The sequence below is a fragment of the Nipponia nippon genome, unplaced genomic scaffold (genome assembly GCF_047370975.1).
Source record: "Nipponia nippon isolate SJK-2023a ecotype South Korea unplaced genomic scaffold, ASM4737097v1 scaffold_6, whole genome shotgun sequence".
Lineage (NCBI taxonomy): Eukaryota > Metazoa > Chordata > Aves > Pelecaniformes > Threskiornithidae > Nipponia > Nipponia nippon.
The window spans coordinates 42878285-42891827 of NW_028262380.1; the positions used below are offsets into that span (position 1 = coordinate 42878285).

The 13543-nt window shown below is 37.4% G+C and overlaps 1 protein-coding gene across 5 annotated transcripts in view; it reads right to left on the minus strand.

Moving 5' to 3' along the window:
- Nucleotides 1-13543, minus strand: part of PALLD (palladin, cytoskeletal associated protein) — a 213311-nt gene that overhangs the window by 125552 nt on the left and 74216 nt on the right. For all 5 annotated transcript variants that reach the window (XM_087736095.1, XM_009474784.2, XM_087736094.1 and 2 more), the window contains 5 exons: nucleotides 8092-8270; nucleotides 5703-5769; nucleotides 5032-5137; nucleotides 3042-3116; nucleotides 230-371 (listed from right to left, as the gene is read on the minus strand). In XM_087736095.1, coding sequence (XP_087592221.1) covers nucleotides 230-371; nucleotides 3042-3116; nucleotides 5032-5137; nucleotides 5703-5769; nucleotides 8092-8270 — 569 coding nt within the window. The remainder of the gene's footprint in view (nucleotides 1-229; nucleotides 372-3041; nucleotides 3117-5031; nucleotides 5138-5702; nucleotides 5770-8091; nucleotides 8271-13543) is intronic.

Genomic DNA, 13543 nt, shown 5'->3' on the forward strand with positions numbered 1-13543 from the left:
ATTATACTGAAATACTGTAGACAAGTACAGAATCTGTGCAGACACATTGCAAAATAAGGAAGACTTAAATTCTCTGTTGGTGGCAGTACGTCAATTATTACTTCTAGCCATTATAATTACTGAAATGTGAGGAAGAGAGGAGTCTATCCAAAACTCAATCCTGACAGACTCATTTCATGATCTTTCCCCACCCTCTATCAAAAGTAGCCACTTCAGATTATTGCCTTACTTTTTTGGAGAATTCTGAAGTCTGGAGAATCTTGAATTTCAATGCCCTGTCGAAACCACTTAACAAGAATGGGAGGGGGTCCTCTGACCCTGCATTCCAATACCACGACTTGTCCCTCAGATGCTGTGGAGTTTTGTAGCTCCTGAAATATAACAATCACAATTCAAATGAACCTGAAGTATTTTACATTCTTAAAAATAGTCTTTTCGTTCCTTTTCTTCCCAACTTTATTTTATTGTGTCATTACATTTTTGCAATAGACATTTTCTCTGAGCTGTATTTTCACTCTGATTAAATTTAATATATCAGCTATATAGTTAAAAATGACTAAATAGGTTATTTTCAAATACATTCTTAATATGACCAAAGATGGAAAAGGTGTAGAAGCATTTAATTCCTCAGACCATCACAAGCAGATAGTTGCAGTCTGACCTTTCATTTTTCATCCTTCCACAAAGTGAAAATTCTGCAACTAACTACACATTGATTGACTCGGTCCTGAGAGAGTAGCTGCATTGCTTTCAGGTCAACCTCTAGAATGTGGAGTTGCTTTTCCTCTGAGCCATTTATAACCAAACAAGCAAAATTAGATGACACAAATATGATTAGGATATATTAGCTTATGTATGGATACCTTCTGAGACAGTATTACGGCTGTAATAAATTCTTACATACATCTGAAAAATTTCAGGAAGAGTCTAAATCTTTGATGAAGAACTACAGTGAGAGAGGAGAAACACAGTATTTTAAGTAACAGAACTGACAGGAGACAGCCACTATTTTTGCCTTTGTTATCCATCTTAAGATTATAAATCAACGAGTCTTTTTTACTGTACTGGCTGTCCCATTCCCTTTCCAGTTTATTAATGAAGTTTTAGGCCTTGATGCAGCAAAGCACTTGAAATTAGGTCTAAGCTCAGTTATCCCCAGCTACTAGTCATAGATCTCTAGTTAATCAAATACATAAGAATTTTGTTACATGGAAACCTAAAAATCTTTAGGTTGTTCCCTGAAGTTTGTATAAAAAGAAATTTACGTCAGGAAACTGGATTAAGTATACTTTTTGTTGTTCATATCTGGTTCATTTCTTCTGTAATTGAAGTTGGTTTGGGTTGGTATGTCCCAACTGGCTTAAGCCAGTTAATACTGGATTTCAAGGACAAGAGATATGAGGACTGGGAAAGAACAGTAGAGTTCTGATTGCTTTGGTAGTTTCTGAATGAGGGCTGGATTTCTCCTATTTCCCACTCTTACTAGGAAGTTGCCTGCCTCCCTACCTTGCAGTAATCACATTCTCTAACCCCTTGCACCTCCACTATTCACTCTCCTGTAATACCTGCAGTGTCAGTGCAGAATTACGAGGGACAGAATCAGACCTTTCCTGACATGAGAGAGGGATATGATGGAGCCAAGCTCCAGGTTGTGGAGAACAGGGCTTACTCTTACTTATCTCTAGGTAACACTACTTGCTGTTCCATATTAGCTTTTCATCAACTGTTTTTCTGAAGTAAAAACCAGAAATACCTTCTTTTCTTCATTTTGACTTCAATAAATGGTGATTAAATAATAGTTACTGCTATGGAAATGATGGTTTGAGGTACAATGCAAAACATATTGTCGATTAAAGTTGTATTTTAAAGATTAGGGAAACATGCTGTCCTTTTTGCTGTTACCTAATTCCCAGTTCTAAAGTTTGATTTGGGATGAATGTGAAGATAAATATTGACTTAAATAATTACTTAAGAAATACCAAATAAAAGTTTCCCTACTAGAAAGCCCAGGTATCAGAAATAGTGTGGCTGGCAGGATTAGGGAAGTGATCGTCCCCCTGTACTCGGCACTGGTGAGGCGACACCTCGAATGCTGTTTCACTTTTGGGCCCCCCACTACAAGAAGGACATTGAGGTGCTGGAGCGTGTCCAAAGAAGGGCAAGGAAGCTGATGAAGGGTCTAGAGCACAAGTCTTGTGAGGAGCGGCCGAGGGAACTGGCGCTGTTTAGCCTGGAGAAGAGGCTGAGGGGAGACCTTATCACTCTCTACAACTACCTGAAAGGTCAGTCTCTTCTCCCTAGTAACAAGCAATAGGATGAGAGGAAATGGCCTCAAGTTGCACCAGAGGAGGTTTAGATTGGATATTAGGAAAAATTTCTTCACTGAAGGGGCAGTCAGGCACTGGCACAGGCTGCCCAAGGAAGTGGTTGAGTCCCCATCCCTGGAGGTATTTAAAAGCCAGGTAGATGTGGTGCTTAGGGACATGGTTTAGTGGTGGACTTGGCAGTGCTAGGTTTACAGCTGGACTCGATGATCATAAAGGTCTTTTCCAACCTCAATGATTCTATGATTCTATGCCTTACATTTTACAAGACATCCTAATGAAGAATATCTGAACTGTTTTTTTAACTAACATACCTGCATGGATTTTTTTCTAAAACAAAGTAAAAAAGCCTGTGTTATTTGTTCTTGCCAGTAAATACATTATTGTCAATGAGAGTTTATCATGACCGTGATGTGTAATTGATGCCTACCTTGTTTTATTTTACAGAGATTTCTCAATGAAGGACAGTCATGGGCATAAGACAAACATATACAGAATATTAATGTAATTCCACTAGTGATTTTAACAGGGTAGCATAAGAACTTCATTGTTGCAGTGGAAAAGTATTTTCTTAGGAAGTCATTAATACTGAAAAGGGTAATGAAAACTGTAAAAGTTCTAATACGATCAAACATTCCTGCATTAGTATATATCATTTTGATATTTCCTTCTGGACTATAGGAGTATGATATAAAAATCATGATGGATAAAACATACCTTTGTAAAAATGGGTGCAGAATAGCTAGGCTTGGGTCCATCCAGACGGTGCAGGTATGAAGTAGGGCTTTGAACCTGCAAAGTAATGCAACAATGTTATAAAATGGAAAGAATAATGTTTTCAATAATATGGCCTGCATATATCTATGCAATAATTCAGACTCTCAAATGCACAGTCTTATTATGGTGTTCTCATTCTAGCACGCTTCTTGAGTGACATCACTATTTCACATCTGTTATATTTCTGAAATCAAAATGCAAGCTTTAAAGGCTTCTATACTTCCCGTGAGAATTTTGTATCCAACTGTCTTTGCCTTGAAGTATTTTGAGAGTTTGACTCCTGTTAATATCATTCAAGTAAGTCCTTTGCACTGAAGCATTTTTGCCTCTCCTCTTATTACATCCCTTGACTGATGTAGCAATAAATAAATCCAGGTACCTAAAAGCTAATCAAGGTTAACCAAAGGAAGGGAAAAGAATTTACCATGTACAGTCTAACAGAGATTTTTATTTTATTTGTATTTTATGATTTACATGCAAACTCTAAGTCATCCACTGTGGCATTAAAACTTAGTATAAACTAATGACCATTGATTTTCTACATTTAACATCTAGATAGTAAAATTTAATTTTTCCTAAAAGACCCAGAGAAATGACAGCAATATTTAATTTAATAACAAAATTTAAAAATTTTGCTGAAAAATATTGTAGGAATTCATTTCTATGACATTCTTTTGGAACTGGAACAAGTCACTATTAAGTGATATACTCTGTAATTTTCATCATCACCAGATCTGTCAGCTGCTCACATGCTGTGTTGACACACACTATGTAAGAATCCATATGTATATTTACTTTTATGCCCCATTCACTAGATACATACTTAATTTTTTTAAATTGTCATTCTTAATAAAATAACGTAAGTTTGTAGTTCAATAACTGTGCTGTTCAATATCTTCATCAATGACACAGACAGCGGGACCGAGTGCACCCTCAGCAAGTTTGCAAATGACACCAAGCTGAGTGGTAGAGTTGACACACCTGAGGGATGGGATGCCATCCAGAGGGACCTGGCCAAGCTCGAGAAGTGGGCCCACGTGAACCTCCTGAGGTTCAACAAGGCCAAGTGCAAGGTCCTGCACATGGGTCAGGGCAATCCCTGGTATCAATACAGGCTGGGGGATGAAGGGATTGAGAGCAGCCCTGCCAAGAAAGACTTGGGGGTACTGATAGATGAAAAGCTGCACATGACCCAGCAATGTGTGCTCGCAGCCCAGAAGGCCAACCCTATCCTGGGCCGCATCAAAAGCGGTGTGGCCAGCAGGTCGAGGGAGGTGATTCTGCCCCTCTGCTCTGCTCTGGTGAGACCCCACCTGGAGCACTGCCTCCAGCTCTGGGGTCCTCAGCACAGGAAGGACATGGACCTGTTGGAGCGGGTCCAGAGCAGGGCCACAAAAATGATCAGAGGGATGGAACTCCTCTTCTATGAGGACAGGCTGAGAGAGCTGAGGTTGTTCAGCCTGGACAAGAGAAGGCTGCGGGGAGACCTTATTGCCGCCTTTCAGTACTTAAAAGGGGTTATAACAAAGGTGGGGACAGACTTTTTAGCAGGGCCTGTAGTGATAGGACAAGGGGTAATGGTTTTAAACTAAAAGAGGGTAGATTCAGACTAGATAGAAGGAAGAAATTTTTCATGATGAGGGTGGTGAAACACTGGAACGGGTTGCCCAGAGAGGTGGTAGATGCCCCATCCCTGGAAACATTCAGGGACAGGCTGGATGGGGCTCTGAGCAACCTGATCTAGTTGTAGATGTTCCTGCCAATTGCAGGGGGGATGGACTAGATGAGCTTTAAAGGTCCCTTCCATCCCAAAGCATTCTAGGATTCTACGATAATAATATAACTCCTCAAAATGACAGAGTTTTTCAGGAGTTACAAATTTTGAAATCAGATTTTAAAATGTAATTTAAAAATTGGTGTCTAAAAATACCTGCTGACTGGGCACAGAGATAGGTTGAATTACAGCTGTGGTGACTCCAGACTTTGGTGTAGAAGACCCTATTGTCAAGGAAACGGAGGTGGTTTTCTTTTGGGCCCTTAAAAAAAAAAAAACAAAACAGCAAGCACTGTATAAGATCTGAAATCAGAATATGTTCGTTTGTAACCCATAAGCCACCTTGTATTTTCTACATCTCTAAATATGTCATTATCAGCTGAAAAGATCAACATTGGAGGAAGCTTGAGTAGAACACAGTCTTTGGCTAATTTACGCTTTCACACCCAATAAAAAGTACTGATTTAAGACACAAACTAAAATGTATTTTGTGTCTTTAATTGTAGGCCTCTGCATGTTTTTTTGGAGGCACAGGGCTGGGTGATTACAAATGAAGACTTGGTTAACTTAAAGTTACTCCTGAATATGGAAAGTTGATATCAACAAAAGAGCTGTCAGGGTAGGGCTAGGTTTCTCTGCCAGAAAAAGCACATTAATACAATCTACAGTTATAATACTACACATTTATATCACATGAGAGAAGGAGAAAAGACAAGACATAGACAAATATACCCCAGATGCTTATTCAGATCTAAAACTACCAAAGATTTTCCAGTGCCCCTTATTAAGAACATTTACACATCATTGGTTCTACTTTGCACACTTACTGTGGCATAGCTCCAGATTTTGATTTGAAAATTAAACTTTCACTCTCTGAATCTGTGGAACTGGCACCTGGAAAAGAAAGTATTTTCAATAACCTCATATCCATTTACTGCTTTATTTAATGTTTAAATTCCAAAGAAAAAACTATGCTACTTTTGCATTTCACTTCAAGAGTTGAGAATTCTCTGTAATAAACTACTGCAGTTTTTCTTATCTGATAAAGATTGTAACTATGTACTTTAGACAGTTCCAGAAATCATAACGATGCCAATTTAATTGCAAACTGGTTTCCTTAGGCTCTTAGCTGTCTTCCTTCATATTGAAGCAAATATAGCCAAAATAGAAAAAAAATTGCTGACTACTACTACTGTACTGGAAATGTATGATTTTATTTATTTGAATGTTAAAGCTTAAAGCTTAAGCAAACAGATGGCTTATACACAGATAACAAATCTTCAACCTTAAGTAGGAGCAACTCAGTATAGCAAGACATTTTCAGACTAAACTTGCTGCTCACGATCTCCATAGTTCAGACTATTTATATTACCCTACACATAACATTTATGTACTGGTATTTCTTGCCAGTGGAAACCTTGATATAATGTATGCGCTTGGCAATACCCTGAACTCACTTAAAGAAAAATACGAAAGCATTTACTCCCTTTGTCTTATTTTTTCCTAACAACTGGTACTTCACACAACATTTATTCTAGACATTTATGCAGTACATATTATTCCTCAAAGGATTTGTGCACACATATCGATAGCTGTATTTGTAATACAAATCATAAGCAATTCATAATCAATATGCATAGTATAGCACAGACTGATTCCAATGAAACAAAGCTTGGACTGAGGCACCTGAGTACCCTATTTATTTACAAAGTTTAGACTACAAAAATTAAAGCAACAAGTAGTACAGAAAAGGTAAGAAGAGAGAAGCAATGTCAAGTCAGCAAAGTGGGTCTACATAAAAGTATTTCTCATGAGCAAAGGATAACCAGGTCTTGTGTGGCTGGGCCTGCTGCACAGAAGAAAGTATGAGGCATCAGTGTCATCAAGATTATTAATGTACAAGTCAATGCTTGTGTGACAATCTGGTTTCCTTAAAGATCACAGGGGAGGAGCCTAACAACTTCTACAATTCTCTCTGTTTCAAAGTTACATGTTGTAAAACTTCAAGAGAGCACTTCCACATAGTAAGACTTTCCCAGATCTCAAAAAAGAAATTGTTTTATTCACTGTATCTCTCTGCCTAGCTGTTTCTTTTTTAGTGTTGCTGCTGTTATTATAACTTCACACAGTATTATATGTTTGCACTATCCCTGAGTATTTCTGAAATCCTGCTTACTTCTGTACAGAAAAGTCTTACTGGAATCCGTAAGATTCAGAAAAGTCTTGGGGATTTTGCTATTATATCCCAGTGTGGAATAACAAAGTTCTGAGAATAAAAAACATAATGAAAGAAACCCTATAAAATACACATCTGTCATAATTTAGCTAATTTATAGTGAAAAGTTTATTGCTTTGTTAATCAAAAGCTATTTAATCATTTTGGTATGGTATTATTCAGATTTGTTATGACTATTTGTTATATGAACTTGTTTTATGCTTTCAATTAACCATTTAAATTAATTTTAACGAGTTACAAAACTGGTAAAAGAATACATATTACCAAGATGTTTGAAAGATGAATGTTTTAAAATAAAAATCAGTATTCAATTAATATAATCATGCCTAAAATACAGTCCTCCACTACAAAAATAATTTAATAATTTTACTCATGGTCAAGTCATTAAGTTTCCTCAGAGAATATAATACTTGAATTATGACTAATTTTGAAGTCAAGAAATATTTTGACAATTACTAGCAACTGATTCCAGACAAAACCAGAATGACTGACTTTTAACCTGACTTAAAGTCAGTGTACCAAATATGAAGAATTATAATACATTTACACATGACTGAAGAAGACTCATTTGGGGCAGCCACATTTATTTGCACTGGGAGGAAGTTCAGAACTGAGGCAGGAATTACTGCTATCATGAAAGTCATTATTGGTATCAACAGTCAGATCTTGGATTTACAGAGGGTACCACTTAAAAGTTAACCATACGCCAAAAGCTCTGCTTGTTTCTCCTTTTGCATTCTTTATCTTCCTTGTACCCTACAAAAATAGCAATATCTACCCACTGATTCTTGGGACATTCCTTGAAATACCTGAATTAATATGATGTGACGTTCAAAGTGTGTTGCATTAAGGGGAAGCAGAGGAACACCATAAAAATACCACCAAAGCAAATGTAATCTTAACATACAGAACCCAAAGTAAACTTCAGCTTAGTTATCTTTTCCTGTAGGCATCAAGTATCTTATTATTTCACCTCTTACCTTCAATGAATATTTCAGCTGATGTACTGTCTGAACCAATGGAATTTGAAGCCAGACAAGTATAGCGTCCAGTATCGTCTTCAAAGGCTTCTGCTATAATTAGTGAATGAAGTCCTCCACTTCCAGAACGGATCTGAATGTCAGGGGAATTCTGGAGTTCTTTTCCTTCACAGAACCATCTGCAGCCCACACACATTTAGAAAGACAAAGAAAAAAAGAACATAAAAGATTGGTTCAGGCTCATCGCACACAAGAAGACATTACACTCTGCTGCAAAAATCTAAATTGCTACTGAAATAAGCACATGGTGCTTTGAAGTGTTTAATGGCATTCGCAAAGAAATAACTTGCTGGAATAAACTTTCTTGAAAAGGTAGTGAGACATTTCTGAATGCTAAGAAAATTGTACACTTTTACAATTTAAAACTATTCCCTGTCCTGTTTTGGTGGAATTAACGCTTTCTGCATATCTTATGTACTGGCTTGCTGTGACCACAGTCTAAGCCGTTTCAGTTTAACTGGCTACTCCCTTCTTCCTAATACTCACCTATTTGCCACACAGGATGTTTGATTTTTGTCTATCATGCCCAGTCGACCTAATATAATCCCATGGCACAGGTTCCATATTGCTAAATTTTAAATAGGTTTACTCTTGCCTGAGATCAGGAACATAAACTGGTTTTGTAGCCCTGCATTTTTGTATATGTATATAATACATGTTCCACTACCAAAAAGGTATGTCCCAACAAAAGTGCTGGGCTTAGGTACTTGCTACTAGGTAAAAGCACAGCTTATTTTGTTTACATTGGGTCAATCAAGCGTTTTCCAGTGCAGGCCTCTGAAGAGCTAGTCTGTGTTCTCCATCCACATTGCTGTCATGAAGGTACCAGCTCCCATCTTTTCTCTGTTTGATTCCCTCATATCAGCTAGTCCTATTCTCAGAGGCTACTCCCTGATTTACCCATATCTCTAGCAGCCCAGTAAGTATGAGAAGTGGATAATTCCTTTTTTACAGGGGCTGCTATGCATTTTTTCAAGGGGTGGTAGATTGGTCAGTCACTAAAGGAAAATCATTAGAGATCAAGCCTTCCTTCCGTTCTCAAATTTTCACTATGATGTCCTGAAAACAAATTTTGCCAAGTCTTTCTGAGCTTGTTATTCCCGCTCCAGTCCTACAAACTCACTCTGATCTTTACCACTCTTCCTTCTCTTCCTCTCACCCCATAATCCTAATCGGTGCTTTTCCATGTTCTCTCTCTGCCTTCCTTTCCCTCTTCTCCTCTGCCAGCCCAAACTTCAAATCTTGCTGTGGTGAGGATAAAGACTAAATGAGTAATTCTTGACAGCAAGCTTCAAAAGTAATCTTTCATTCTCTTCCCCCCATATACTTTTAGTTTCCTACTGTAGTAAGGATTTTTTTTAAAATAAATAAATATAACCACAGAAATTCATGGTGAGTCAATTCGAATTAAAAGATAACAGTATTTTTAAAAAATATTTTTAAGGACTTAAAATCTGTCACCAAAAAAAATTATATCTTTCCTTTAGTTTGTACATGTTTATGAGAAAATTTTTGCAGTTACATTCCAGTAATACTACAGAATTAAACTTTTTTTTCCTCCCTATCAGATGACTTTCCCCTGCCCTCAAAAACCAAAAAGTAACCCCAAAGAGTTACAGAACCCCCCCTACCTATTTAGGAAAAGCATGCAACACTACAGGATGGCAGATACCACACAATAACAATCAGTGAGGAGTCTTTAGAAATGAACTGCCTCACTTTTATTGTGCTTTTTTTTAATTAGTAAAGTACATGTAATTAACAGAAATAAAAGATACATTACAAAACTTTCCTCTGAAAATATCAGATTGTAAAACTTGAAATTTCATGCTTGTTTCAGAATGCAGAGTTAAGAAACCTAACAGATTTACACATAAGACAATTCCCCTTAATAACACCCAAGCGCTGTGGGCAAGCCCTCTGTGTTTATGAACAATAGATGTTTTATTCCTGAAGGTGAAAAAATGTTGATAGCGGCATTAAAACCGTATGTAATTGTCTTCTGTCATTAAAAGACTAACAAGTTCCTTTTCTATCTTCTGTTCTGCCCAGACAGTGCACACAGAAAGTATAATTTTTGGAAGGAACTAACAAACTTCCATTTGTTTACTCAGTAGACCCCTTTGGCCTACTTTTACAACTATTGGGCTTGGAGACAAATCTGTTCTGTCAGCTCGACTGCCAAAATTAACATTTCTCTTCCCCCTCTTCCCCTCCTTTCCTCTCTTGTCACAAGTACTCCTTTCTCCCGGTGTGAGGACCTCTGCTACTATTTCTACTTATTAGACCTTCAGAGTCTTAACCTCTGTGCAGCCTTTCCTAAGTTACATTTTAAGCGATATGCACAAGAGAGAGGTTAATTCAATTTCTAGACAATCACAGACAAGAGCCTGTAATATGAGGCTCTACTTAACCATTAGTTCTATTTTTCTTTCCTTTCCAGAAACATCCTGCAAAGGAAAACCTCTCCTCCAAGCCTAATTATTTTCTCAGATAGATCCTGTTTTAGTTTCATGCAAATTGTATGGCTTTCCACTGTCCAAATTCCATGCTCACAAAATACTAAAGAAACTGTGATAAGCCTATGAACCTAAAATAAAAAATCCATTTATATTTTTCTGTCAGATGATGTTTAATAAGCAAACTGTTTTCTTAGGAGGACAAGTTCAACACTGTCCCTTGATTCATGCATAGACAGAGGCAGCCTCAAGTAGTGGGAGCTATTCCTCAACACTGGTTGGGACTGAGACTCATTGCATCACTTCAGTGACACACCACTGAAGACGAGTCCTGACCTGCTACATCAGACACTGTCTGCCACAGAGAAAAACACATAAGTAAGCAATTCAATACAAAATTACCTCAGCCATCATTAAGGTGATGCTTGATGAATGGGAAACAGGCCTGGTGTGGGACCGCAGTGTTTATTGTGGAAAGAAGAATTCACCTTCACAATGGGCAAGAGCAGAGTTATTTGAAATGAATAGACTGGAATAGACTTAGTTATATTCTCTTTCCTTCTCTAATTGTATTTTTTTTTCTTTTCCATCTATATGTTGATAAAAGGAGAGGATTCATTAACGCGAATTTCTTTTGGAGATTACATCAAAATTAAGTGAATGAGAAAATATTCAATTGAAATACTTATCCCTGCAATACCTTGCTAGTTGCCAGTTCAGTTCAAAAGAGTTTGTGAATTAAAAAAGGGTCAGCTAATAAAAATTAATGAAGTATTTTTTGCCCAAACACAGACTGAATTTTAGTTTTCTACCTATTATATAGTATGGGCTATTATAGAGACCAAACTGCTACCTACAGGCCCCATGAGCCTTACTGCCATTACACTTGGAACAGTCAAGGTAAGAGGATTTTCTGCTCCTAAGGACTGAAAAAGATTCAAAGACAAAACTTGGAAGCATTCTCTTTCTGCAGAGGGATCACCAAAGCAAGCAACAAATCACTATCAAAGGGAGACTGAGCCAAAGAAACCAGAAGGACTCATGGCTAGACACAGAAAAACAGCCACAAAGCAAGTCTTACAAGAAAATTCCAGCTCTATGCTAACTAGGGCAGCATTAACTCACGTCCAATCTATCCCAGCCTACTGATCCTCTTGGGGATAAGAGGATTACTATCTAGCTGTGAGAAGGCAAGAATACTTCTGGAGAGCCAAAAAACCCCAAACCAAACCAAAAGACACAGAGAGGAACAAACGCACGACAGATGCTTTGCGAAAAAGATAATTCCCTGTAGAGAGAATACTGGTTTAAAAATACATCTATTTCACAGGTCTTAGATACTGAAAGTACAAAATTGATCTACTCATTTCCCTACCCCTTTGCTGTAGGTTCTCAATATTGTATAAAGTGCGCAATAGAAACAAAACAGGCAGAGACACCAACGAAAGGTTTTGCATATGTGTGTACATATCAGCCCACAGAACAAGAACTCAAGCTTCCATCCTAGGTGCATTCCTGCAGGCCATGCTAGCATTCATTCAAATTTGTAGAGAACTCTGCCCTTGAAAGAAAACTGTAATGATGTCAGATAAAGGCTGGCAAAAAAAATCAAATACAAGGAATATACATTTTATGTAACTGGAATTCATTTTATTAGTCATGAAGCGTCTCACCAATTTCGAATTACACTGAATTTCTGTGTTCTTTCCTACTTTTTTCTTCGTTCTCTTTGCTCCATTTCTCTTCCTGCCTGCATTTCCGCTGTACCACTCTTTGCCTTGCCTTTTCTCCAACTATGCGTAGTTTTCACCTACATTGTATCTACTGTATGTTAAAACGATAGCAATTAAGTATTTAATGCAGACACTGAAACGCAATCACTAGACTGGAAAGTCAATACTCCAAGGAAGCAAACCAGAGGTATTTTGGTAGCAGGGGAACAATGGTTAAGATACTCGCTTTTCACGCTTCAAAGCCTACTTTGCTTTACCACTGGCTACATTATTGTATGACGGCAAAACCAGAACAGCAAACAAAAAAGGACAGTCAGATGCCAGGTGAGCAGCAGTTCATGTACACTGACATCAAGTAGCCATTTACACAATATGTCTGTCTTGTCCACTCTTCTTTTCTTTATGCCCTCACAACCCTCCAAGGATGGAAATACCTACGAGCACATGTGTCTGGGATTTTAATGACTGCGAACAAAATATAAACAGAGTTGAACAGTACACTGACTGAGTAAGCACCAGGGCCTTAAGAAAAACAGTTCAAAGTTCTCTCTAATGCATAATCCTGCTGGAACTTGTGTTTTTTGAGAGTCACTGAGGAATAGAGAGGTTTTCCTTTCTGCACACTCTTAAAAGTTAATTTAAAATGGCAGCTGAAGTGAAACTTTAAGATATAGCCTTAGGGAAGAATTATAATAGGGAACTCTGACCACTACAAAAAGTGCAGAGAGATAAGTTGTAAATTAAAAAGTAATTTTATCCTTAGTGGTGTTAAGTATGTCCAGCAAGAAAAGTTAAAATGAAATACTCTGATGTTCCTGCACTCGCAGAGTCAGCGTTTCCATCACAATACTGTGTAACTTCCATTTTGTTTTTTCTCCATTCAAGTTAAGAAGTCCAACACTTCCAGACTGTAAAACATTACTACTTAAAGACTTTAACTTGATTTTTAAAAGAAATCAACTTTGCCATATAAGATTGAGAGGACACTGCAGTAATCAGATTATTGAGATGCCTGTGTTCTTTGCACACTGCTCAATTTTTGTGCAACTTGCAATGTGATACTTTTATGCCTTATATAACAATTTCATTATTTGTATAGGCAATTCATAAAAGAGTTACCAATAACAACATACATACTTTAAATACTTATATTTTGTAATCTTAAAAGAAAATGAAGATCTCAATATAGATGCTGGTGCT